Here is a 27765-nt window from a genome sequence, read left to right as displayed (position 1 = left end):
TAATCCTTATCTATAAGGAATGGAATGAACATTGCAAAATTTTACAGTGTAAAAATGCATTGACACCCTGCGACGTCTGACCGTGCAACAATAATTGAACAGCATGAAATTTAGGGTGGTTGACATTACCCGAAAGTTTTGGTTATGACACCCTCGCTAGGTGAACTGTCCAATCTTTCGATCTACTAACGTTTTGAACCGCGATCCTGTGGTATCTGGCCAATCTTACAAGGATAATTGAGAAACACGTAATTTCATTCACTTTGTTCAAATGTTTTGGTGTGGCGTATTCACTAGGTGTCGTATGAAGAAGTGAAACATCAAACACATCTGGAATTATGTTTTATTGATGAATGAAAATATAAAAATCGTTGAGAGATGGTGAATGCGATGGATGGATGGCTGGATATGGATATTTGTGTTCCTGTGATTATCTGTAAAAATAAAAAAATAAAAGCAAACATCAACTTTGAAAAATAACTGTTTTAAATCGTCAAACGTTGAGAATTGTTTCAAGAATGATACCCGGCTACCACCCTGCATATCGGATAACACAATCGGTTGTCAATTTGTCATATCCAGGAAATAAAAAAAAAATAAAGATCTACTTTGAAAAATTAACTGTTTAATTAACGCAATCGATTGTCATATCCACGAAATAAAAAAAAAAAACTGTTTAAATCATCCAACACGGAGAATTGTTTCAAGAGTGTTTCCTATAGGCTACTACCCTACACCTCGTATATTGCAATCGGTCATCGTATCCTTGAGCAATAAGTCCAAAAAAAAAAAAAAAGAGAGAAGTTGAAAGTTAAGAAAATATTCAAACTTACTTAGTTTGAAAGGTGATTTTAATCTCAAGCTGTGGAGATCTTGTCCGTTGAGATGTCGGGTTTTGAACACTCTAAAACAAGTGAAATGAAATCGTTTAGTTTGCATACCACAAAATATTAAGAAAAAAAGTAAAATACTTTATATAATTTAAAGAAAAAGTAAAATACTCACAGATATCCTCCCCCAACATCCGTCGATGTAGTTTTTGAGGCATTTTATTTTTTTATAAGATTTGTAACAGAAAGGGCAGTAAGCCCTTTCCCTATGCTCAGTTACCACATGGGAGAAATATGCCTCCCATTCGCTAAAGCTGGCTCTACATTCTTCACACGTTCTCAGCATGTTGTTGTTTGCAACAGTTTCGACAAACTTTTGGTTTTTAACCTATGGATTTTGATAAGAAATATCAAAGAATTTTTTTTTTTATTTCCAGGTTTGAATAAATCTCGAACTTCTCGGTCGAAGTTTGACTTCATAGAAAATAATTACGCTTTAACAACAGGTCAATAGTCTTCACGATGGTTGAGTTGAAGCTTGATTTTGTGTTACAGCTCCATATCTGACTGTTTTTTCTTTTAAGAACTTTGAAGTAGGCCTATTTTGGGTTGCATTTGAAAGCAGATTGCTTCTGTTTGAACTTCTCGATTGAAGGTTGGCGTCAATGGCTCAAGCTTGCCAAGAACTTGACGTATTTCGAGTTGCGTTTGGAAACAGATTATTTTTCACAAATTGGACTTTTCCGTTGAAGTTTCGCGTCATAGCTTCAGCATTTCTTAAAAGAATGAGTTTTTAAGTTATTTTTTATTACCTTGGCAGTTTTCAAAGCGTCGTATAGGTGGATATTGTTTCCTGTCAGTCCGAGATAGTTTACAACCGAAATGGACGTTTAATAGTACACAAGCAAAATTTTTTGAAACGTTCCAAATCTCAAAACCTGAACCAATCGCGACAACACGTTGAAATGTTTTCATTTTTGAGGTGTTGCAACCCCCACTCCTTATTTCAAATATGTTACGAAACTTGATAATTTGGCGCTCTTTTTGAGTATAAAAAAAAGATTACACTAGGAAATAATTTAGTACAGAGATTCGCTGCTATCGATTTTATTGATGAGTTGAGATTAGAATGCTCTTTTTGTGTGATATTTGTGGCAAGAGCTATACAACAAAGATAAATTTGAACAGACATATTCAATCGACGCATGATGTAAAACGAGAAAAATGTTTATTTTGTGCAAAGGAGTTTACAAGAAGGCAAAATCTCATTGCTCATACTAGACAGTGTATTGAACGCCCTTGCTCATCTGCGGCAGCATCAGGTCCACATTTTTCGTTTGATTCTCTTAGACCACCAGAAAACGCAGCGCAATTCGTTGTAGACCACTGGAAAGCCGTGCGAACACGTGTCATTCATCTCGGTCGACGTGTTAACGTTTATAACTTTCGTTTGAACGACGACGATGAAGCGTCTATTCACAACGCATTGATTTCAATGCCATGTTGCAGCAACAAACAACTGCGTTTAAATTGACATATTCTTTCGGCTACCTATTGCGTCATAGAATAACCGGAGAAAGGCGTTATTTTCACCCGAGTTCAAATGATTCGATATTGCAAACACCAGTTTTAGTGCTAAACCGTCTCGATTTTGAAGAGTTTCAGGAAGAGTTCAAAAACACAGATTTTATTACACTGGTTCGTAGCAAACGCCCAGACAGCAAGTGGTTCGTTGAGAAACTGTTAAACGTAGGATTTTATTTATTCTTAATTTCTCACAGACCCATAGGTAGCGAAACGGAGCTTCCACGATTTCTCAAATGTAATAAAGGCGTTGCAGGTTTGGTAAAAAGTTCGAAAACAGGAGGTGTATTTCAAAACAAGCTTTGTTTTTCAGAGCTCTCGCACTCTTTCAAGGATTTCCTAAACGATCGCTTGAGCGCGCTGCTTTGCGTTTGTTTCATCAAAGTCAGGCAGGTGATCCAAAACAATTTCAGGGTGTTTCTTTGAAAAATCTTCCTTCGTTGGAAAAGGTTTACGGTGTCAATATCGTGGTCAATGAATTGCGTCAGAACAATGCTGAAAAAGTTGTCGCCTCACTGATCCAACAAAGCACACGCCAGGCATTACACCCGAGAGACCCTTGCATGCTCTTGAATCTTTTCGAAAACCACTTTTCACTTATAACTGATTTTAGGCTTTACGCAGGGTTAGTTGAGTGTCCGCGTTGTAAAAAAACCTGGGAAGCACTCCGGGCAGGCGCGGATTTATGGGGGGGGCCCAGGGGGCTCGGGCCCCCCCCCCGAAATTTTGTGAAAAATTGTATGTTTCCGCATCAAATGGTTTGATATGCTTCTAAACAGCTGATATTAGTCCCTCGGCATCACAATTGATGAAAATGGTTGTTTTAATGTCTATTTTCTAGCATATCGTATATGTCGTAGTATCATTGTTCATATCTGTTTAGCTTTTTCTTTCTTTTTAATTGATTTTCAAATCTTCTGGCCCCTCCCGAAAAAAACTCTTAGATTCGCGCCTGACTCCGGGACATGAAAAAAAACGCTACAACATGTACAGGTCGAGTGAAACTTATCTACCCGGGAGGTGTATTTCACAACGAGCAAACTATATTTGAAAAGTTGGAAGAATGGGGGGTCTTTGTGCCAGAACCATTGAAATGTTATTGTTTCAGAGCAACTTTTGACATTGAAACGTATTTGAACACAGAACAATGCCCACCTCAATCAAAGCAAACAACGTTTTTAGGAAAACATCAACTTTTGTCAATTAGCGTCGCATGTAATGTTCCAGAGTACTTTGCTCCAAAATGCTTCGTTTCGGACGGCAATTCGTATCAATTGGTCTGTCAAACAATGAACTATTTGGAAGAAATACAACGTCACGCATTTGCTTTGTTGTCAGATCGCTACGCTACAATTTTAAACAATATTGAAGACGAATTGAACCAGCAGCTTTTGCTAGAACCTGCTTTGGAAAATCGTGAAAAACATCCTCTACACCAACTCAAAAACAATTTGCTGGCTTACTTGGCAAAACTCCCTGTGATTTCTTTTAATGGTGGAAAGTATGATTTAAACGTGTTGAAACCTTTGTTTGCGCTTTATTTTCACTCACAAGAGGCTTCACCTCATTTGATTAAGAGGGGAAATGAATATCTCTCCATTTCCACTTCTCAATTTACTTTTTTAGACATCACAAATTATTTAGCACCAGGGATTTCTTATCGAGGTTACTTGAAGGCGTACAAATGCGAAGGCGAAAAAGGTGTGTTTCCTTACGATCACATCACCAGCCTTCAAAGCCTTGAAGAAACATGTTTACCGCCCAAAAGCGCCTTCTTTAATAAGATGAACAACACCGCCATAAGCGATGAAGACTATAGCATATGCCAAAAAGCCTGGAAACAACACGGCATGCGAACCCTTCGAGATTTTCTCATCTGGTACAACAACGCCGATGTCCTTCCGTTTTTAGAGGCATTGGAAAAGCAAAGCGCCATTTATCATGAAAAAGGAGTAGATATGTTTAAACAGGCAATCACTGTTCCAGGTTTGGCCCAAATCATTCTCATGAAAAGTGATTGTTTTTTAACTCTATTTGATAAGACTGAAGCAGACAATTTTCAACTCATTCGATCGCAAATCGTTGGTGGGCCATCAATCTGCTTTCACCGTAGACACAAAGTGGGCGAAACGTTCCTTAGACCCCAAGACAATGGGACTAAAATGTGTCAAAAAATTGTGGGGTATGATTGCAATTCGCTTTACCTTTACTGTCTCAGGCACGATTTGCCCTGTGGTCCGTGTACAACCCTGAAACCGACCGCTGACGGTGTGTTTAAACCAATGCGAGCCAAGCGTTGGTTCTTTGGAGAAATGGCTTCGTTGGTTTGGTTTTATCAATGGTGTGCATGTGAGACATCAACGCAACGGCAGTGAGAAACAAGTCGGTGCAAAACGCCTTCGAGTTGACGGCTTCTGCAAGGAACGAAACATCATTCTTTCTTTTCTGGGCTGCGCGTTTCATGGTCATGTCTGTTCGGTTACAGCACATCGAAATCAAGCAAATTTTCACCCTTTCAAAAACCTTTCAGCTTCTGAACTTGCGGAAGAAACGGAAGCAATTCACGAATATTAAAAATCTTTAAATTACCGCGTCATAATCATGCGTGAATGTGAATGGTTGCGTTTGAGGCAAATTCCCAGAATAGCCCAATTTCTAAAAAGTTTTGAAACACGCAAAGTGTGGCCGCGCACCCAAGTTGAAATTCTCAAAGAAATTGCCTGTGGTAAATTGTTTGGTTTGGTGTGATCTTCACGTCCCTGAGTCACGGCGCAAGTTTTTTCCGAAATGACACCAATTTTTAAAAATATTGAAGTTGGTTTGGACGACATTGGATCAACTATGGCGACTTATGCTCGCCAGCACGGTTTATTGAAGCGACCGCGGCGAACACTTGTTGGTAGCTACAGAGGTGACAAGATTTTGCTGGCCACTCCACTCTTAAAATGGTACATCGAAAACGGTTTGCAAGTGACAGCGGTTTATTCAGTGATGTGTTACACCAAAAAAATACCCTTTTAAACATTTGTTCAAAACGTTTCTTCCGCTAGGCGCCAAGCTGATATTCACGACAGCTTCAAAATTATCGCCCACTGAAAAATTGATTGGAAATTGTGGTTATGGTAAAATGGCAACCAACAAAGAACGGCATCGAACAGTTCAACTTGTGAGCGAAGGTGGTCTTTCTCGCAAGATCGAAAACCACAGTTTCAGGAGTTTGCTTGAAATCACTCCAGAACTTTTTGAAGTTGTGTCTATGCCAAGGAAAATAAAGCTGAACCTGCCTATTCAAGTGGCGTTTTTCGTGTATCAATACGCCAAACTTAGAATGCTTGAATTTTATTTCCAATTTCTCAATCGTTACATCAACAGAGACGATTTTCAAGTCTGCTATTCAGGTAAGTGATTAACAGCTCTCTAGCACCATCTAACAGTTCAAGCCTAACGTATAAGTTTGTGTCGATTGACCAATAAAATAACAAATGCTTTTTTTAACAAGATATGTTTTTTTTAAGACATGTTTTTTTAACACAGACACCGATTCACTTTACATTGCGTTGGCTGGTGACAGTTTGGATGCTTTGGTCAAACCAGATGAACGTCGTTCCTTCTTTACCGAATTCCATCGCTGGCTACCTTCCCCCGCTTGCGACCGGCATATGAATGATTTTATTGAAACACGGTGTCGATTCGTAACATGGCCGCAGGTTCACGCATGTTGCAAAGCTCGGGAGCAGTTTGATAAACGTGAACCGGGTCTTTTCAAGACAGAATTTGTCGGTGAATCGATCGTCTCTCTGAACAGTAAAACTTACCACTGTAGCGGTGAAGAAGGAAATAAACTCTCCTGTAAAGGAATCGTCAAAAAACAAAACCCGTTGACAGAACAAACATATCTCGATGTTCTTGAAACCGGCGTTCCTGCATCTGGCAAAAACACGACATTTTGCGTTCATAAAAACGCCGTCCATACTTGTGTGCAAGAACGTGTGAGCCTTACATATCTTTACATCAAACGCAAGGTTCTTGAAGACGGTGTATCGACAGAACCGCTGCAAATTTAACTACTTGTTTTGTTTTTTATCATATTCTTTTGTTGGCAACATAGTGTAAAGTTGTACAGACAAGCAAATTTTCTTTGTTTCAATCTCTGTTGATTTATTTTGTTTTTTATCAATCATCTTTTATCATTTTTTATCAATTTATCAATCATCTGCAGTTTTTTATCAATTTGTTTTTTATCAGTGAATCCCCCAACCGCGAATTTTTTTTTTGAAGCACGAAATGTTTTTCATCACCCACTCTTTAATTCTGAAGATATATTTTTTTGGTGGTAATCCACTTCTAGCTAGTTGCGTCTACCTTACAAAACAATTTATTTCAGGCGAAAACTCCATCAACTTCGGATAGACGGAACAAAAGCGTCACATGGGGGAAGCATTTTCGAGGAAGAGATCTTAATGCGTGAATGCGCACTTGGGGAAATTCGTGGATAATAAGTTTTTTTCAATTGCACGTTTATTTCGTAATAAATTTGCTTCCATTTGACATGGTTAGCTCCTGCATACCTACTGATTATTTTCACATAGTTTCATTTGAAAAAAAGAACAAACCTTGGCGTAATGGATCCCGAAAACGATGTTGGTCTGTAGGAAAATATGCATAAATTATCGCGGATCCGCAATTTTCATAATTCTTATTTATTTAGTGAAAAAATATCAATCCAAAGATTTTAAAGACTTGAGAACACAATAGCAGAGATAACGTTACTCATCAATTGATTGATTGAATGTTTATCCTCGGACTGGGAAAGCTTCTTGCAGAGCTTAATCCTGGCAGTTTCGCATACTTGTAGAGGCTTTGAATCACTGACACAGGCCCGGTCACCGAGATTGGCAGAGAGAAGTTTCCGATTGTTGAAGTCATGTTGCTGGGAATTATTCCATCCAGTAGTTGCCGCTGAATGGAGAGAAGCCGTGAACGTGCGTTGTTCAAGCGCACATCCCGAGAGTCGAACCAGCACCGCTTGATCTTGAAGCTTCTTCGTTCCAGAAGTCACGCGCTAACCAACAGAGCTATCGGGCGGACGCCACTACACAACGCAACAGTGGAAAAAAGAAATTTATTAAAGAAATTAAAATGAACAACACAGCATAAGAAAAACAATCAATCAAAAACAATCAAGCAATCAATCAAAAACGGTGTCCGACGTTTTCTTCGTAAACAGTTCTTCGTAAAGTTAATTCTTTGTAAAACAATTCTTCCCAAAGCATTTATTCGTGCATGCAATGGAGATTTGATGTTTACGAAGAAATGCTTTACGAAAAATTCTTTTACGGACGAACAATTGTTTTACGAATAATTGCTTACGAAGAATTGCTTTACGAAGAATTGTTTACGAAGAATTTTTTTTTTTTTTTTATAATCATGCTTTTATTTGCGCCCATTGCGATAACATACAGTACACTGCGATCACAGATGCGATACAACAGACGACAGGAAGCAGCGAAGTGACATATAGTCTTCGAGTCAACTGCTCCCCTTATTTTGGCTTCGCCTATAACCATAAAAAACAATCAATCATAACTTAACAAAAAAGAAAACAACCCGTCACGCAGAGGAATTAAAATGATTTGAGAAATTCTTCAAACATTTTGACTCGCTCTGCGTGACGAGTGCGGGCGAGACGTAGGATGGCATCGTGGTTGCGGCATCGCCATTTGTTGCCTTTAAGAGGCAGCATGGACGCGACAGATATCACGTCGCATGCTGGGTAAATGGTTATGTCCGGTTCCAAATGATCCGGGAGGTTGATATAAATGCCCGGACTGCCCGCCACGTCTTTAACGCAGCAGTGCACTTGTAGCTTCGACAACGGCCCTCCTTCATCTGCAAGGAAGCGCCTGCATACTCTTCCTATGTAGAGGATTTCTTTTCCTCTATGCAAGAACATGCAGGCACACCAAGAGCGAATGATGTCAGCTTCCACGTTAGGAGGGCCCAGTGCTTGCCAGCAAGCCTCTAACTCGCCAGAAACTGATGTCGGTGCAGAGGAAGTTACGGCTTCGAATTCGTCTGCACCTTTCACAGCTTTGAGCACCTTTGATCGCTTAGCCAGTTTAGGCCTGGGTTGCGACAAAGATTTAATTTTTGTTAGGTATTCCTCGTCCGAAATGATTGCAGCAGCAAAGTCAATTTTTCGCCGCATGACTTTAGGCTTGGACTTAAAGGGTCTGACTTTGTCCATGATTGTCTTCTCGAAGCTAGAAGACAAATCTATGGACTGGCTTGATGTTGTTGGCTCATCAATTGGGGTGGAGGAACACGTAGAGTTGTCAGGAACAATTGTCCAACCAAGCACCCATTTGTTGCCTAAACCTGGGCTAGCTCTAGGCATTGGACCGACATTCATATAATGAGGGTTGGCATCTGGTGTTATTTGTTCTGGAGGCGCTGGCACCTGTTGCTTTCGTGGAGTTATCTCGCAGGTTGCCATCTCTTGCATGTCTTCTTGCTTACCTTCAGCAACCCACCTCTTGTATCTGGACAGCATGCGAGTATCCAGTCGATGGTCTGGGTATTTGTTTCTATTGACTGGGAAAATCCCAGTTGAAACAAAACCGCTTTTAACATTGTGTAGCGTCAGACACTCATACCAGATAGAGGCAAGCTCATCAACAAAGTCGGCCTTTGTTAATGAAATGCGGCTGCCTGAGATGCCTGACCGCGCACTCAAGAGTGATGCCCACTTCCTCTTCAACGGCCCAAAACAGGAAACGTCCAATGGTTGAAGGACATCTGTTACATGCGGGGGGAATTTGAGGATGGCAATGTCCTCATCTATGGCCGTCTGGATAACTTTGATGGAAACATGACTCATATGTCCATCCAGAAGAAGTAACAGAGGTCGTTGGGTCACTCGTTTACAGAATGAATCAAACCAGGCATGGAAAATATCAGATGTCATCCATCCCGTCTCGCTGACTGCGTACTGAAATCCTGGATGGGATACAGAACCTGAAATTAATAAAACATACATAGCTTACCTGTTACTAACAACTGCTAAATTGACTTGTTAAATGCAATATATATGTTACATATAAACAACATAAAAACATTTACCTTTCCACGTGTTTTGGAGGTTCTTGCCTTGAAAGACGATCAAGGGTGGAAAAGCCTCACCGGCAGCGCTGCAAGAAGCTAACACGGTTGTGTTGGCACGACCAGGACCGGAGGTGACCTTGAAGGAGACCTTGCCACGACCTCCCACAACTCGACAACTGGACGGATCACTGGGAAAGCCGGTTTCATCACAATTCCAAATTTGTGATGCAACAAGTTTCTTAGAATTGACCACATCTTCCAGAAGATCAAAAAAATCAAAAATTAGAAATGGATTAGATGTGGCCCCCTTCCTTGCTTTGCTGATGATGTTTGCTTTCTTCAGTGATAGATTATTTCTCTGCATGAACTTTTCTAACCAGTGTCGACCTGGCCGATTGTTCTTAAATATTGTTGTGATGTTATTGCAGTCCAAATGGGACTGGACCATTTCCAAGAATTCATCCACACTTGAGCTGAATCCACAGTTGCACAAGACGGAGAGGCAAACACTCATAGAGTTTTCAAGCGCTGGATCTAACACCTGCTTCCGGCCCGATGTTCCATCTGCTTCTGCTTCCCCTCTTGCTTTTCTCCTAGACCTGAGGGTGCTCTCAGGTATGCTGTAGCGAAGAGCAGCACTCCGGAGGGAAGTGGAGCTGCTCCGCAATTCCTGCAGTGCTTTTTCCATGTCGGCTTCGCTCCAACTACATTTATACATATTTCACATGCAAGTCTATCACTCTGTCATATATTCAATTGCTTATTTCCTGGAAATATAAAAAATAACTGTTATAACACGGTAATTCCTTATCTGGCAACACTATTGAGGCTATTATCACACGATAAAATGTAAATACAACCACAGCCTATATTAATATACTTGCCTATTTCAAACATGTGCATACTATGTACCTGTTACTGACAAATAAACCATTGATTGATTGATATTTATGTGTAAATTTGCCTCCGACTCTGAACAGCTCCACACTAGCCTGTATATGTATAATATATACTGTATATAATACATGTTTAAATAAGTTTCTAAACATCTGCATCCTAGGCAAAGACTACTCTTCATTACACTTCCTCACTTTTTCTATGACCTGATCAAAACGGATATATTTATATAGTCAGGAAGAACAGCTCATACGACGAAGAAGAAAACGGATATGACAAAAGCAGGGTTGCCAGGTCCACTTATGGAAAAAATGCCAAACAACTAAACAAAAAATGCCAAATGACGTAGAAAAAATGCCAAATAGGCAAATCGGAGCAAAATCAAAGGTTTCTTCATTAATAAATAATGGAATTGGTAAAAAATGGGTAAAACTGCAAAAAAGCTCAGCCTACACTTGCTGCTATTGCACAACCTAGCTATCTTCATTCTTGAGAGTACCGTATTCTTCAGAAAAACAATTTTGAAAAAATGCCTAACAGGATTTTTTTCATGCCAAACAACATAAAAAAATTTCAAATTTATGAAATTTGGCATTACAAATGCCAACCTGGCATCCCTGGAAAAAAGCATGGTCGCTATTGCGCAGTGGTAAAATTGCTCTAATCGCGCTTCTTGCTATCGCTATGTAGTGGTTGCTGTTTCGAACTTTATTTGCCGCAAGGTGGTAGAGTATTCTTTTCTGATTTCATTAATCTTTCAATGGTCATTGTAGGTTCACTAGAAGAGATTTAACAGCAAAGTTAGTGCAGACGGTCAGAAAGTTTTAATTTTATTAGGGAAAGGGTTTTGGGACTAGGCCAAACATTTGCTGATTGCTAAAATCTGAAAAGCGGTTTTGGCCTAATTTTTAGTGCAGAAATAGGGATAGCAATCTTCTTGCCTGTGCCATTTCAGTTTTTGAGTTTGAACAAATATTAGCCTGTTTATTTTGAAATTCGTGATTGGGGTAATTTTACCAAAAATTCGCGGTTGGGGGATTCACTTTATTCATTGTGTTGGAAACGTAGTACAGCTATACAGATAAGGTAACGGTATCAATTTCTTATTTTATTGCCTTGTTTCAACCTCTGTTGTTGCACCATTTCCTGATAAACACCTTGAGTTGCTTGCGACGTTTCTTTGGTGGGCCTGTCTGAACAGGTCTTTGAAAAAAATATATATAAAAATTGATTGCCTCATTTGATGGGCCGGTCTGAACAGGTCTTTGAAAAAAAAAAGCTTTCAAGCCTATAAAAAGGAGCAGTGCTCGAGTGTGAGACAAAATGCAATCCTGTGCTAGCATTGCAAGAAAACTAGAACAGCAAGCTCTTCAAATCACCGAAGAATCGATCAACACTCTCCCGGCGACGTCTTGTTACAACGATTTGATGGAGTCTCAACGTTTGATGGATAAAGCCGATGATCTGAAGCAGTAATCGTACGCTATTCGCAATGTGTTTACGGCGATCTTTGACGAAGGTGATCACGTACCGTGTAACGGTCGACTGCGCAAGGCTATCATTACTGTTAAGCGTAGAACCCTGCAATTTAACACGCAGCAGCTTTTAAAGGTCGCCGAAAGTCTCTTTCTCAATGTTCCTTATCTCGCTTTTCTTCCCAGAAAGAAGAGTCGCCCCTTCTTGACTGTTGTATACTGGAGCACAGCGGAAATCGACGATGACTGCCGTCATCAGCAACGCGTCGACTTGGTCCAGGCATAAATTGCTGAAGATAAGTTTGTCTTAAACTTCGAGAGCAACAACATCTACGCACCAAGCCAGTATCTAGTCCACGTTCTGGATCGTTGCGAATCCTATGCGATATGCAACCAGGAGATCGAGTTCGACAACCTTGACGATGGTGAACAATTTGCGGCACTCCTCGCACTGCTTAAACGGTCTCAGGTCAAGCAATGTACCACTTCTGACGAGCCCCCAAGCAAACGTCGCCGCAACATCTAGATGTCTTTTTTTTTCTTGTTGTTTCTTGTTTCTTTTCACCTGTTTCACCTTGTTTCACCTTGTTTCTTTTCAACTTGTTTCTTTTCACCTGCATCATTTTAGCTTTTTTGCGCTTTGCAATAAAATAAACTTGTGTCTTTTCACCTGCATCATTTTAGCTTTTTTCGCTTTGCAATAAAATAAAATTGCAAACTTGTGTTCAATTTTTTATTGAGCAACAACAGCAATATAATTTTAAGTGCAAAGGTAGAATTAAAAAAAAAAAAACTTTTTATTGAACAACAACAGCAATATAATTTTAAGTGCAAAGGTAGAATTAAAAAAAAACAACTAAACTTTAAACCGTTGGATTGAAAGGTTAATTAGAAAGTTTGTTTTTTCTAACTTTACGTCGGAAAAAAGAAATGTACAAATTAAATTTTTATTCTGTTACACTGGCATACAAAGTCTTCAATAGCACGATCGTTTGCACTAAGATCAGAACGAAAATTTGAGACAATCGCCTTATCATGGATAGACCGCGACAGCGTTTTAATAGAAAATACATGCAATAGTGGCCACAGACAAGCAACAAAGGTCCTTGAATTGTGGTGTGGTTCCAGATCCAATCGATCGAGTGGAGATGCATGAAATCGATAAATTCACGGTGATAGGGTCGGATACCAAAAGAATCGAAAAATTCGCCTTGCTCGTGACCGTTCAAATAAACAGCAACCCAATGTTCACCCGGTTGATCGCTTTAGTCGGTGTTGAAGACAAAGGCAGCAGGTGGAGATACGTCTTGGGGCAACATGTCTCTCGCGTACACACCCTTGAAAACACGTTTTAGACAAGAGTCGTTGAATAAAATCCTCGAAATCTGGTCCGAGTTCATGCCGAATAGTCGAATATGACACTTTGTTGCGATCAATTTCTAGAAGATTGTCGTGCTCTGCATAGACAATGACGTTGATAGTTTGCTGTAAGGCTGTTGCAAAGTGAATTTCCAATCGTAAGTTTCCGTGCTTTATTAATTCGAAATGACTCGCCCCCGAACCAAGGTCCGGTGTCAAATCAAAAGCAAACAGGGTATATCCGCCTGGATATTCCGCTCTGGAGATATCATTGCCTTCGCCTGCGTAATATTGATTTGTTCCTGTAAATAGGGAGAGGTAGCTGCGTATATACTTTCCATTTCCAAAGTCAGGTTGGTATGGTTTGGAAGAAATCTGCTTTCCGTCACGATACAAAGCCAAAAAATTGACAGAATTGTGTTTGAAATCAAACGGATTTCTGGCCGACAGACCGTTGAAAGAAGCATTGTCCACCATGCCGATCACCACCCTTCTTGGTAGCTGACCGAGAAAGAGATTTTCTTTGGTGACGGTGAGATTGCCTCTTGGCACGGTAAAAGCTTTTGTTTCTACACGGCGGATTGGATACTTGGCTGTTCCAGACTGGAGCGCTTTGATGTGGGCGATTCTTACAGGGTCACTAAGTTTGACCTTTCTACAGAATAAAGCCACTTCTTGCAGCTTGACCTTTCCTGCCCCCATGAGATAAAATGCGTCGAAAGCTCTAGTCAACTTGAGCTTCATCTCGACTCTGTTGAGTAAATATCGATTCTGAAAGGTCATATCCAGATGCAATTTCCCTATCATGTCCACCGATCGACTTTCTTGCGTCAACGCCTTGCGTCGATTGAAGCCTGCATTTGCAACAGCGAGCGTATCAAACTTATCCTTGGAGTCCTTGTACCATAAGTTTGCAGAGAGCTGTGAAGATTTTGCAGGTCTTCCGAAACTGAGAAGGGTCTCCAAGTAAGCTCTGTAGGGATACATGTGATTCGATTGAGAAACCTGGGTGTTGTTTAGGCTTAAGTTGATCTGTGACCACAGACTGTGCAACCAATTGCAAACCGGAGCAACGGCATCGTCTGCTGCTAAATTTGTGCCGTCGTTTTTGACCACTTTAGCACGAACGTAGAGTAAGGTGTTGGCCAAATCGATGTGGTAGTCACCTTCCTCGACAATCAAAAACTCGACAGGACCGCTGTCGGTGAGAGTAGATTGCGGGCGATGTTCCACATAATGTCCACTTTCCAAACTGGTTTGGGTAGGTGGAACAGCAAACAAATCCAGCTCGGTTTTCAACCCTTCACAAAACTTTCCATGAATCAAGCTAGCCATCGAAAATGTCTTTTGATACGACCGCTTTCCGTCTACATTTTTTCAAACTGTTGGATTTTTTGATTTTCTTTCGCCTTTTGACAGGTGGAGATGAGAAAAAGGTCTCGCGTGGTGGGGTTCGATGGACCGGGGCCGCAACGCGTTTCAATAAATTGGCACCAGCCTGCTTCGATCTTTGTAAAGCCGCTTCTTTCGCACTTTTTCCAGATAACACATCCGAAGCAAAATGTGCACCTGACCTGAGAACTTCTTTTCCAACCGTCTTTGCTCCTGACTTGATCAAAGGCAAGATCGCTTTTCCGAGGCTGGAAAATATACTCCCCAAACCGTAACCGTTTTGATATTGGGCGCCGGAAAAAAACCCTGGTGTTCCGTGACCAACCTGGGAGACGTAGTAGTTTTCATAGGCTCTCGCGTTGCAACAGAACGCGGGCTTGTGAGGCATTATAGTTGATGAAGACGTCTTTTCCGAAAGTGAAGCGTGACCACTACTTCTCCCGTCTCAAATCGAACTGGCTTGCCCTGATCGTCTCGCAGCGATATATGTACCGTGTCGAAGTTTTTCAGTTGAACGGTGTGATAATGCACTTTCTCACTTCTTTGGTAAATGTAATCGCCATCTTTTCCTTCCACAGGAACTATAGCCAGCAAAGGAGCTAAGGTGTCGCCAACCACCCTGGGTTCTACCACATCGCAATACAAGTACATGGTATAAAAACCTTGGTGTATATCCACGCGACGTCTTGCTTCATATTCACCGCTTTTAAAACGCTTTCTATGAAACCCCAACAATTGAGCAAGTCCTTCACCCATCGTGATGTGGGCGCCGCTTTTGACCAACATATTGATAAGCCTTGTGTAAGGATTGTAATACAAGTGTAATGACAATTGCGTTCCAATTGTACGCTTTAATTTCATTTCCAAGTATTGAAAGATGGCTTGAGGATTAGGGTAGTGACCAGAATCCAAGGCCACGACAGTGTCAATTACACCGTCTACATAGCTCAACCAATGATTGACCGAATTGGTGATGTTCTTCCAGGAGTGTGGATATTGGATTTCGGCGATACCAACCTCCCAATCTCCTTCCAAGTTGATCTCATTCGGTAGTCTGATCACATAATCCGTCAAGGTGTTGGAAGGGAAAAATTTAATGGAGCTGTTACTCGGCAGGGTTAGGTAAAACATTTTTCTTTGGATATTTTATTTTGGGTTGGGGCATAACCAAACCTAAACAATTGGAAAGCAACACGATCCAAAGTTTGTGCGGGTCCGCTTCTAAACTCAGATTGTAGAGACTGAACGATATCACAATCAAAATGACAACCATTTGAAAAAAATAGACTATTTCACTTCTGGGAACGTTTATTCCACACATTTTTCATTCAGCCATAACGTACAACACTCGCTTCGTCAATCCAGCAATTGAACTTGTCCGGGTAACCGAGCCACTTTACAAGGATCTGTTTCTTTCGATTCTTTTTTCCCCTCCCTAGAATCGCTTCTACCTTGTAGATGTCGTTTTCTTTTGAAACTTTTTGAATTTCTTGTTTGTAAAACGTACCGTGCAGTGCTTTCCCGTCTAAATCTTTCAAAACATAAACCGGGGGGTCACCGGTCAAAGCCTTGTCCACGAGAAACAATTCCTCTGTCCAGTTAGGTAAATAACCTTTGTGAAAGCTTCGTCTGCTTTTGCTGACTCGAACAAGCGAACCAGCTTCAAGCTTCGGTTGTTTAGGCAAGGAAATGTCACCGTAAAGAGTTTGCCAAACAATCTCTTGATTTTCAGTGTTAACGGAGGCCGGTGTGCGCTTGATGCTTCTGTGGTATGAATGATTGTAGGAACGCACCAACTCGGTTAGAACATCAACATAACGTCTGGTATTCTTCCAGGTGAAATAGCGCCACATGCGATTTTTAAGGGTGCGATTAAACCGCTCCACAACGCTGGCTTTTGTTTCTTGATTGTGTGTGGTGAAGAAATGAATCCTGTAGTTTTTCAACCATTTTTGAAAAGTTTTGTTTGTAAACTCTGTACCTTTATCCATTTGCAATGTCCGAGGAGAAGATTTTTGAACAATCTTTGAGAAGGCCCGAACTAAGCTTTTTCCGCTCTAGTCTTTCAAAGGTGCAACCCAAACAAATTTTGAAAAAACATCAATACAAGTCAAGAGATATTTGTAGTTGCGATTTTCTTTTTTCAAAGCGATCAAATCAGCTTGAAATTGCTCTGCGATGCCACCTACCACCACACGACGACGTGGAAAGCGTATGCGAATCGGTTTATGGAGTGTGTAAGCGTCTTGAGAGCTGAGCCATGGTTTTACAGGTTTTTTGATCACCCTACGTAGTCTTTCCTCTCCACCGAAGCTTCCAGGATTCCCGGCGTCATAGTAAATCAATCGTGCTGACGCCATGTTATCTTCTTTTTGAGACTGGGAAAAGGGTGAGCTTCACCCAACTCTTCTTGAAACTCTTTCAAACCGATCGGTTGAGAATTTTTCGATTTATGAACGACAGCTGAAATCAAATGTTTTATATTGGAGTTAGGAATCGCCTGTCCATGAATTGTGAGTTCGCCTGATTTGTTCCAACCGAGAGAAGGATTGTTTTTGACGAAGTCCACAAGACCACGACTTTTTCCGAGGTAGGTTTTTGCAACTCCTGCAATATGTCATCCTCAGTAAAATGTCGTTTCTCTTCAAGAACAATCTTTGTTGGAGTGTTGACATATTTTTCACGATAAACAATGTACTGCTGCAAGATTTGATCGTACAGTTTCACTTTTTCACTCGTGGTCAGATCAGAACGTGAAAGAACGTCATTCATTTTAGAGTCTAACTCACTCATCGCTTTCAGCAAAGGAGGTTTTTGCATGTTCTTTTCTCGCATCGATTCTAGAAGCCGTGGTTCCACTAGGCTCATCTTTTTGACACTCTCCATCTTGTTATTTCGAAGCCAAAGTACCGATCAATCCAGCGATCGCAGGACAGGAGAGCTCCCAGAAAGCCTCCGTGTAGAATAATCTGTCGCTTTTTAGTAAGACTGGTCTTCTTTTTGGCCAGTTCACGCAAAGGTTTCTTGTATTTAAACAAATTTGCCTTTTTCTTTGAAGAGATGGGGACGTTGCCCTTCAACACGTTGTAGCAGCAATCACAAACACACTTAATCAATTCGTTATCTGCTGACTTTATAACCCCTTTGGCAACATTAGGATTCGCTTTGGAAAGAAGTTTGAGTGTGTCGATGTGTCTTTGTAAACGAGCAGTCATCATCGAGGATTGGGGACGTATACAAAATTGCTTTCTCCTGGAAAGATGTCAGTTCGCAATCGAAATTTTTCCGGGGTGCTTTGTTTAAAATCCAACAGTAAATAACCGAAAGGCTTAAATGTTGCGTCTGCAAAAGCTTCTTGAAGAACACCCGTTTGCCTCGGGTAAGCTTGCTTTGCCAAATGAAGGATCTGAGAGTTGTCTCTAGGGTTTTTAAACACCGGAATGGCCCGTTTTGGTGAGTCCGATTCGGTGAGTCCGATTCGGTGAGTCCGATTCGGTTAGTCCGATTCGGTTAGTCCGATTCGGTGAGTCCGATCCCTTAACGGGGGATTTTTTCAATTTTTTTTTTTAATTATTGGGTACCGTAGCCTAATTATCATTGCCGTTTTAGGGTTAGGGGTTAGGAGTTAAGGTTAGGGGTTAGAAGTTAGGAACTCACCGAATCGGACTCATCGAATAGTAGCAGACCCTTTAAACACCACCAAATAATGTGCATTGAGACTAATCGTTCGGTGTTCTTTCCCTTTGTGAAAAAGGTTTTGAACAATGTACATCACACTGATGTTTTTATGATGGCTTCCTTTCGTAAAAAGATCTGTCACACTACGATTAGTTTCGCTCATCAAATCATCGAGCACGATCAATGTTTTATTCTCTGAGTCAAAGACATCGCTTGAAGGGAGACCTTGTAAGAACTCAACATCCAGGATTGTTTTAAACCTCTCCTGCCATTCTCCGTAACACCACAACACCTTATTTGGAGAAGGTGTTATCATGTCTTTGAGATGTTGCAAAAACTTTACCACAAACTCAGTTTTACCGCTGCCAGTTGGTCCAGCGATCACACACGTGAACGGGTGCTGAAAGCGTACATCCATTTTCAATCGTATAGAAATGAGTTGTGTTCTTGTTTTAACCCCTTCGAACCGATAAGTTTTTAAATGAATATTTTTCTATTATTTTGTTGTTTTGTCTAACTTTAGACGACTCTTATTGCAATAGAAACTCTAAATTTGTGTTTTGTTTTTATTTTCAATGAGTAAGACCTATTTTTAAATTTGGGACATTTTTGTCCCATTCGGTTTTACGTGCACTTTTCATTCCGACTAAAGAATCACAATCTCAATAGTTAATAAGCTCATTTATTAATAATCAAGCAGGTTTGATAAACGTTTTCGATTGTTTTTTCTCTTACATTGATATGTTTGTTTTCTGTGATTTATTATCATAGTTAAATTTCAGGGGTGGACAAGATGACGGGGGTGTTTTTTTTAAAAACATGAAAAAGTACATCAATTAATAACGACCACACTGGCAATAAAGTAGGCTACGGCATCGTAATCAAAAAAGAGTGGGCCAATAAGTTGATGAGCATGCGATTACTGTCGAACATTATTGTGCCATTCCTTAAAACAGTCTTTTCCGCTGGTCTGGCAAAGAAATATACCACATTCCTTGCAACGAACAGATGTTCGTGAGTCAATTTTACGTCTTGTGCAAAGCTTGCATCGTCCACGTTTGATACTAGGCTCACGAGAAACTTGATGGGAAGTGAATTCTGTCTGAAGTGCGAGCACTCTAGACGAACTTGCCGACCCACTTCTAGCTCGCTTCCTGCTGGAGAAGTTCTCCATGAGTGTCATCGCCACCTCATGCTTGAACTGTTTCAACGTCGTCAGTCGTTTACAATCAGGAAAATCAGTATCCATTAGTTTTTTGTAAATGATAAATACATTCACAAATCCAATGTCAAGAAGATCAAAGAAAACACGCAAGTAGAACTTTTTTGGATATCTGCGGTCGAGTTCATAGGTGACTTTGATCTGATCCATTAGATCTGTCCCTTTCATCCCCTCATTGTATGATTGTATCATGACGGGGCATTGTATGGTAACCTTTTCTTTTTCACCTTTCACTCTCCGTTTTTTTCCTATTGTTGGCATGCACGAATCTATAGTGGACAAGACTGAAACTGCTTTGGTATCACGCCATTTGACCAAATGGATTCCATTAAAATAGCGACGATCGATTTCTCCACGCTTCATTGATTTGCCAGTGCGAAGGTCTTTAGGCATCCCTTTTCTGGTACCCCGAACAGTTCCACATCCAAAAATAGATTCTTCTTTCAACTTCAAAATTAACGAAGGTGACGTAAAGAAATTATCAAAAAATAATCGAACATTGGTGCCAATTAATGACCTGGATAGTTGAAGTACCACATTCTCTCCTAATCCACCTTCCACGTTTTCTTTTCGGCCAGTGTACATGTCAAACTGAAACAGGTATCCTGTATCAGAATCATTTTGGCACCACATTTTAAATCCCCTTTTGATTGGCTTCATGGGCATGTATTGCTTCATAGAATGCTGGCCTTTGAATTTTATCATGTGCTCGTCTATTGCTTGCTTAGATGTTGGATCCATAGCACATTGAAATGCCTCGTTAAAATGAAGTATGAGTGGTCTAACTTTCCAAGCTCTATCTGCCACGTCATGATCTTTTTCATTGTCAGCAAAGTGCAGGGCAGTTCGGATTTCAAAGAATCTGTCACGGGACATTACGTCAGAAACAACTTTTATTCCTAGTCCAGGATCTTGGCTCCAGTAATCTCGCAGAGATGGAACAATGTGATATCCCATGAATGATGTAATGCCAATAAATGCCTTCAACTCATCAATACCAATACCAAAAGACAAACCTTTTTGCTGCATATACAATTGACTTTGAAAAATTACTTTTTCCAAAAGAAGTTCAAGATTTGTAGCGCCTAGAAATACGTCTCGAGATGTTGGCTCAAGCTCGTATTTGAGATTTACTTTTCCCTCTAAGTTACAGTCTGGAATCGAAACAGGAAGTGATATTTTTTTCCAGTTGAATATACGATTCAAGGAAGCTGGAATTTCTGTTGAAGTGCTTGCTCGAGCATCATCTATAGTGACTACATGTTCATCGTCATTTACAGTCTCCTCCTCCAAGAACATCAGATCTTCCTCATCAACAAGGTCATCTCCAGATGCATCAGAGTCACTAGCAGCTAATAGTTGAATAACTTCACTGGAAGTAACAAGAAACTTTCGCGATCTAACTTGTTTGTTAGCCATCTGCCAAACAAAAATTTCAAGTAAAAAGTACTCGTGAAACCGAATGGGACAAAAATGTCCCATTTGTATAATTAGAAATTTTCATGATTGAAAAATACTTTTGATTCAAAATTTGTTACAAAGTGATCAAATAATACTAGTACAACAAAATTGTCGACTTTTTGAAACAAATCAACTTTTCAAAGCAAAATTACAGCTGTTTAATGTTTGTGAAAATTCTCTTAAACTTTCCAAACTTTGAAACCTTCCTGTCTAGACAAAAAACCGCAAGAGCACGCTTTTGTGCTTTAGTAGAGTTGCCAAATTATCAACAAACAATTTGCCAACAAATTGAAAAGGTTTAACTTTTTGAAATATGTTAGATATGACAAAATGTGCTATGGGACAAAAATGTCCTATCGGTTCGAAGGGGTTAAACAAAAAATAATAAGAAAAAAAATCGAGACCAAATCACCCATTACTCAAGGATGGTGCAAGAAGACATGACGTCAACACAGTGACATCATCATAGAAACAAGTGACGTCAACACTGTGCCATCAGGGTAGTTCTTGTCACACCACTCATAGGGAGCATGCTTACACCCGGCAACCCTGGAGCTTGAATCATACTCCAATTTATTTACCGTACATCTGGCAACCCTGAAGCTTGAATCATACTCACATTTCTTTGTTTATTCTTTATACATTTGAATTTTAATTTCTTTGTTTATTCTTTATACATTTGAATTTTAATTTCTTTGTTTATTCTTTATACAGTTGAATTTTGGCGGGTAAATTTACACAAAAAGTGGGACTGTTCCGCTTTAACACCTTTTGTGACGTCAACACCTTAGCATCATCATAGAAACAAACAACAATTCATTGTCATGCATGAGTGGTTTTTGGTTTGTTTCTTTTTGACGTCACAGCATGGAGTATGGGGATCCGAGATGTGGTATTACTTACTACAGACCAAGGTCCAAGGTGCTTGCAATTCGCAAACATGGCGCTGAAACAAATTCGCTTATGGACATTGAAAGTCATAGCAGTTCCAACCCATTGAACTGCAGTCCAATTCGTTTGTTCTGTGTTCCAAAGTTGAACTTGGAAGCAAAGGCATACCACGAGTTAGTTGATATTGAACCTTATCAACAACTTTCTCCAGCAATTAAGCACTTAACCGATGCAGAGTTGGAAGAATGGCGCGAGAAGCCTCTGATTTTGTTTTATCCATGCCACAATCAAACAGTGGAACGACATGTGAAGCTCGTAACAGAAGCGTCAGCACAAGTTTCAGGATTTGAAAGATGAGATGGACCCATTCGCCAAAAAGTTAAGTCTCGTAAACTGATGAAAAAATTTGACACAAAAATGCATTTTAAATAAGTCGTTTTAATTCAATTGACATACCTATTCAATTTTTTTTTGTGATTATCGTGCCATCAAAAGGCCTGAATTGTCATTTTAAAAACAGAGCCTTTTAGGATTAGCAAAGCTCACACTTGAAATATTTCAACTGAGGAATTACAAATCAACAAAATTATGAAAAAACGTTAAGTTTGGGGGCGACTGGGATATGAGTTTACCACTCTTCGAGTCTCCAGCCACCCAAATATATGTCAAACACAATCTGCGGCCAGCCGTAATCAAACTCGTGCTTTGCCGCTGCAGTATTGAAAACCACGAGCAGTTCCGCTCGGCCATGTCGCTAACATGTCACACCAGGCAAAGCAACTTGTTTTTGCAAAATGAATATGAGTTCTTTGAAGTTCATCACCAAACACTTGTGATATTTTTGCACTGTTGCAATTAACATTACCGGCATGCTCAATGTGAGTGCTTCATTATGATGTTTTGAACTGATGTTAAAAGGACTGTGTTGTGAATATTTTTGGATTATGGGCCCAATCTTCGGTATTATCAGTGTGTTACTATATCTTGTGCAACATATCAGATTTTTTTTTCAAAAAACTTATGACAGATCACAATTTGTCAGAAAAAATGCTGAATTACAAAAATGTGTGTATATTTTGATTTTTTGGCTATAACTCGTTTTGTATTGTAAATAAAGCAAACTTTTTTCTTAGGACAGATAGAAACATGATGTTTTGGCAGCTTTTGAGCTATATATCATGACTCTACAACCAGTGGTTGCCGAGATAGGCAATTTTACCCCCTCGCACACATAAATTGGGGGGTTGCCGGCTGCAAAATGGGGGCAACCTCCTAAAGTCAATTTTTAATGAAGTTTTAGGTCATTTGTCGGGATTTAAGAACCCCGTTTTTTTCGATTTAAACAAAAAACTTTTTTCACTCCACCCTAATACGTACATCTCTTATATTACATTACTCTATGTACATTCTCTTATATTATATATATGAACATAGGCGTCGAAATAGGGTGGGCTGGGTGGGCGACGCCCACCCGGCCGTGAAACGAGGGTGGGCAAAATATGTTTCGCCCACCCTGTTTTCATAACACTTATGAAGTGCTTGTTACAATTATTTCCGTTTTTGTTTAACGTAAACACGTTAAACGTAAAAAATTATCCAACCAACTGCAGCGCAATTTCTTGTTTTACGCTATGTCTCTCGCTAGGTATCCGACAGAACAAAGCAATTCCGCAACAAAGCTGCGTTGAAAAAAAGGGGTACTCACTGCATTGTTGTTGCTACGGCGACTGCCATACGCTGGCAATTCCTGGTGAGAGAAAACCACGTTTGATCTTTTCTCCGAACGGTCTCACTTTCGTTGTCACAATCAAACTTCAGTTCATGGTCAGCGTAAGGGAATGTGAATATGACATCATAATGAACATGATAATAAAATAACCGATACAAACTAAAGACGTACTGAAACAATCGCTTTTTACAAATCAAAGTGCGGCAAATCCGAAGGCGCCACTTCAAAGATAACAGGTCACAGCTTTTTAGGTCGCTAAAGAAAACATAGAAGTTTGTTTAGTTTAGCAGAGCTCATAAGATCGCAAGGCCCAAGAAAGCAGAACATTAAAGGGATACTAAAGGAAAAACCTGACTTGGCGATTGTACACGTTCTTTGTGTTTAACCTGCTACCATAAAACGATTTTCAATAAAATTTTGCCCCATTGCGGTCTGATCAGCATTCCGCGCGTGCTTTTGTCAGAGCTTTCAAAACGGGAATGGGCGTGAGCAGCGAAGCGTGCGACTGTACAGTCTACATCACTATCGACTAGCAATCAGCTGACCAGGCAATGTTTTTTTCTGCGGGCGATTTAACTGTAGGCTAGGCTATGTACTGTATATGTGTACATCAAAACCTCAGATTGCAACATCAAAACATCAGACGGTTTGCTCAAAACATCACATCTGATGTTAAAACATCAGATGTGGTAACGTGGCTTTTGTTATTGCTGTCGATAGTGACGTATTCTCGAGCAGTGTTTCCACTATTTGGTCATTTTGAAAAAATTAAAAATAAATGAAATATTGGACTTTGGGCCTTGCCAAGTGCCATTCAAAACAATTTTTTTCGGTAATTTTTTTTAAAATGTATTCTTGAATGTTCAGTTTAATGCTTAATTCCCGTTTGAAAATTTCATTTAGTATGCCTTTAAAGCTTAATTGCTGCAGCGACGCTAAACGCAGTCTTTGTGAGAAAGACTAACCATTGCGAATTTGCGAACATACACATTCAATGAAATCTGTTTGAAAACTCTCGCCCACCCAGAATTCCTCTCTTCTAAGAAAAAATCGACGCCTATGTTAGGGTGCACCATTTGCCCCAACTTTTTACAAGAAAGCCTAACTTTTTTTTGCTTGTGAGGTTAGCTTAAAAAATAACCATTCCAAAATTTTGAGTTGATTGGACAAGGTTTGACCCCCCAGCCGGCCATTATTTAAGGCCACCTACAACACTTTTTGGCGATTTTTACCACTAGAGGGCGATGTGTAAAATACACAACCAACAATTTAGTTTCAACAGATGCCTCTCTTCTTACTAAATCATTTAAAAAAAGGTTGGTCAAAATTGGATGAGAGGATGCAGAAATATAGGCAACTTTATACATTCTTATGCTTAAGAGCACCTCTAGTGGTGACAATACATTATCAAATATCTTGCTTCTTTCTCATCCAAATCAAATGAAACTGGTGTTTAAGCCCTATTTTCGAGGGTGGAAAATTCATTTTTAATGCTTATTTTACAAATTAGTCACTATAGGGCACTATATCCTCATTCACTCATATATCACTATATCCTCCATCACCTTCAGATCTTGGTGGAATCTTTCTCCATACTCATCCCTGACCACACCAATGTTTTCCTGGAAATTAGCAAGATGGCAATGCAAAAAATGCATCTTGATGCTCATGTTGCAGCCAAGTTCTTTGTAGCTTTCCAATAGCCTCTGAACAATTTCAATATAATTCTCTGCCCGTGTATTCCCAAGACATCCCTTGACAAGGTTTTTAAATGATAACCACGCATTTTCTTTCAATTCTGACATTGAACCACAGAATCGTTCATCTTTGATGAGTTGCCGAACTTGCGGACCATCAAATACACCAGCCTTAATTTGTTGTTTTGACAGGCCAGGAAAAGCCAAAACGAGGTGATTGAAACAGTTGCTTTCAGTTGACAATGCTTTAACGAATTGCTTCATTAGGTCGAGCTTTATATGCAGTGGGAAAATAATTTTCTCTTTGTCAACAAGGGGCTCATGTATAATATTGGGATCACCAGGTTTAAGGTCAGATCTCGGAGGCCAATTCCTCTCCATCCAGTGCTGATCTGGGCTCTGCTGTTCCACATACACAAATAGCGGGGGTACTTTGTGTATCTGTGTTGCTGACCAAGAAGAAAACATACAATTTTAAAGTCAAAACATATGATCCAATTGTGCTTGTGATATTGCAACGATTCCATAACTCTTTTTATGTTTCCGTATTCTTCACGAAGACTAACTGAATGTGCAATTGGTACTGCACCTAATAAATTGACATTATGGAGAAGGACGTACTAAGCTCCTCTTTGAGCTGTCAATGAACATTCGCCATTCAGTTAAGTTGTAGATCGGAATTCCCAACTCCTGTAGTAAACCTTTTACATCATGACAATACACAAAGCCACTGTTACTACAGTACGGTAAAAACACACTTTCTCTGGATCAAAAGTACGATACCGTCGCTCCTTTTCCAAGTAAATTTTTCTCATTTAGTCTGGATGCCAAGTTCCGAAGCTTTTTTCCTAGTCTCAAATCATTCAACTCATGCCGATGGAATACTCCAAGTTCTGAATCATCTTCAATTTCAAAATCTTCATCATTAGGCCTGCCATCAATAAGACATTCATCATGATCCAAATCTTCGAGCGTAGGTGTTTCGAATACCAATTTGAATACCAAACTCTCGATACACTGCTTGCATACCTTGTGGGGTGCTCAAGACTTATCTTTATCACCAAGTTTTATTTTAAAATATGCAAAGTAGGCTTATTTGACAGATGCACTGACATGTTTTCTTTGGCTAGGAATAGCAAAACTGACGCAAATATATATAGCAAAAGGAAACCAGGTTATTTACACACTGACGACGAGAAACAGCAGACGCAGTAGCAGACATGATAGTATTCTAACAAAAATGTGGGAAAAAGCATCGACCTAAATCGATGCCTGTGCCTTTGTTGCTTAATAATTCAGTTGACCCTTCTTGTATATAACTTACTATATGATTTGCTTGTGCATTCCTATTACGTACATGTAGAAAAGCTATATGGCTAAAGTCGTGAAAAGTTGCATATTTTGGATGTATGCTGTAGACCAAAAACTTAGCGTAATAGAAAAAAACTGGCCACATTTTTGAAATCAGCACACCGGAATTAGCCTAAATCAAGTGTGAAATCAAAGTCAACAAAACTTTTTTCAAAATTGTTCCCCAGTGTAATTTGCCTCAATTGAAGTAACAATGATATAGGCAAATTCTTTTGTAAATTTATTAGGCTAGTTTATTGCAATAAATAAGCCATTGCTTTAGTTCTCCATTAAACATCTCATTTTGTGTAAGCTAATATAAAAAACCGCCATTCTCCGTAATAACACAATTTCATCTTTTGCATACAGTAGTGTAAAATAAAAAAATATGATGTTTTATCATTCAGTACCAAATCTGTTAAAACCAAGCATCAAAAATAAAATCTCCACCCTCGAAAATGGGGAGTTAGACACCAGTTTCATTTGATTTGGATAACAAACAAGCTAGTTATTTGATTATGTAGTATCACCACTAGAGGCGCTCTTAAGCATAAAATTATATAAAATTCCCTATATTTCTGCACCCTCTCATCCTATTTTGACCAATTTTATTTTTAATGAATGAGAAAGAAGAGAGGCATCTGCTGAAACTAAACTGTTAGTTGATTATTATCCACAGCGCACTCTAGTGGCAAAAATCATCAAAAAGTGTTGTAGGTGGCCTTAAATAATGGTCGGCTGGGGGGGTCAAACTTTATCCAAACGACACAAAATTTTGAAGTAGTCTTTTACTAAGCTAACCTCACAAGTAAAAAAAAGTTAGGATGAAATGACAGAAGTTTTAAATTTTTTGGGGCAAATGGTGCACCCTAGCCTATGTATATGAATAGTATTTTGCATGTAAACAAGTCTAGTTCAACATACCTCATCAAAAAATATAAGTTGTTCTTCGTGCATGTATTGAAGAGCTTCCAAACATTGTGCCAACATTTCAATGACTTTTAAGAATGGTATATATTATACAATTAAAAACCTTTCTGTACACTTATTGCTGCATTGTAATAAATATAATATATATCATACTGTATTTGTGATT

General features: G+C 39.6%; 1 protein-coding gene and 1 long non-coding RNA gene across 2 annotated transcripts; both read right to left on the bottom strand.

Moving 5' to 3' along the window:
* Window positions 1-329: 329 nt before the first annotated feature.
* On the bottom strand, window positions 330-27722 carry LOC145768202 (uncharacterized). The gene is made up of 3 exons (XR_014288920.1): window positions 27594-27722; window positions 834-904; window positions 330-434 (listed from the first exon to the last, which is right to left on the bottom strand). It is a non-coding gene; the product is annotated as an uncharacterized LOC145768202 (long non-coding RNA).
* LOC145768221 (uncharacterized) lies at window positions 7523-10236 on the bottom strand. Its single transcript, XM_082579708.1, has 2 exons — window positions 9537-10236; window positions 7523-9431 (listed from the first exon to the last, which is right to left on the bottom strand). Exons 1-2 carry the CDS (start codon window positions 10234-10236, stop codon window positions 8038-8040), a joined length of 2094 nt encoding a protein of 697 aa, XP_082435834.1. The 3' UTR covers window positions 7523-8037.
* Window positions 27723-27765: the final 43 nt, after the last annotated feature.

This window comes from Aplidium turbinatum, chromosome 4 (assembly GCF_918807975.1).
Source record: "Aplidium turbinatum chromosome 4, kaAplTurb1.1, whole genome shotgun sequence".
NCBI lineage: Eukaryota > Metazoa > Chordata > Ascidiacea > Aplousobranchia > Polyclinidae > Aplidium > Aplidium turbinatum.
Note: the sequence above shows the minus strand (reverse complement) of the source record. Positions and strands in the feature narration are given on the sequence as shown.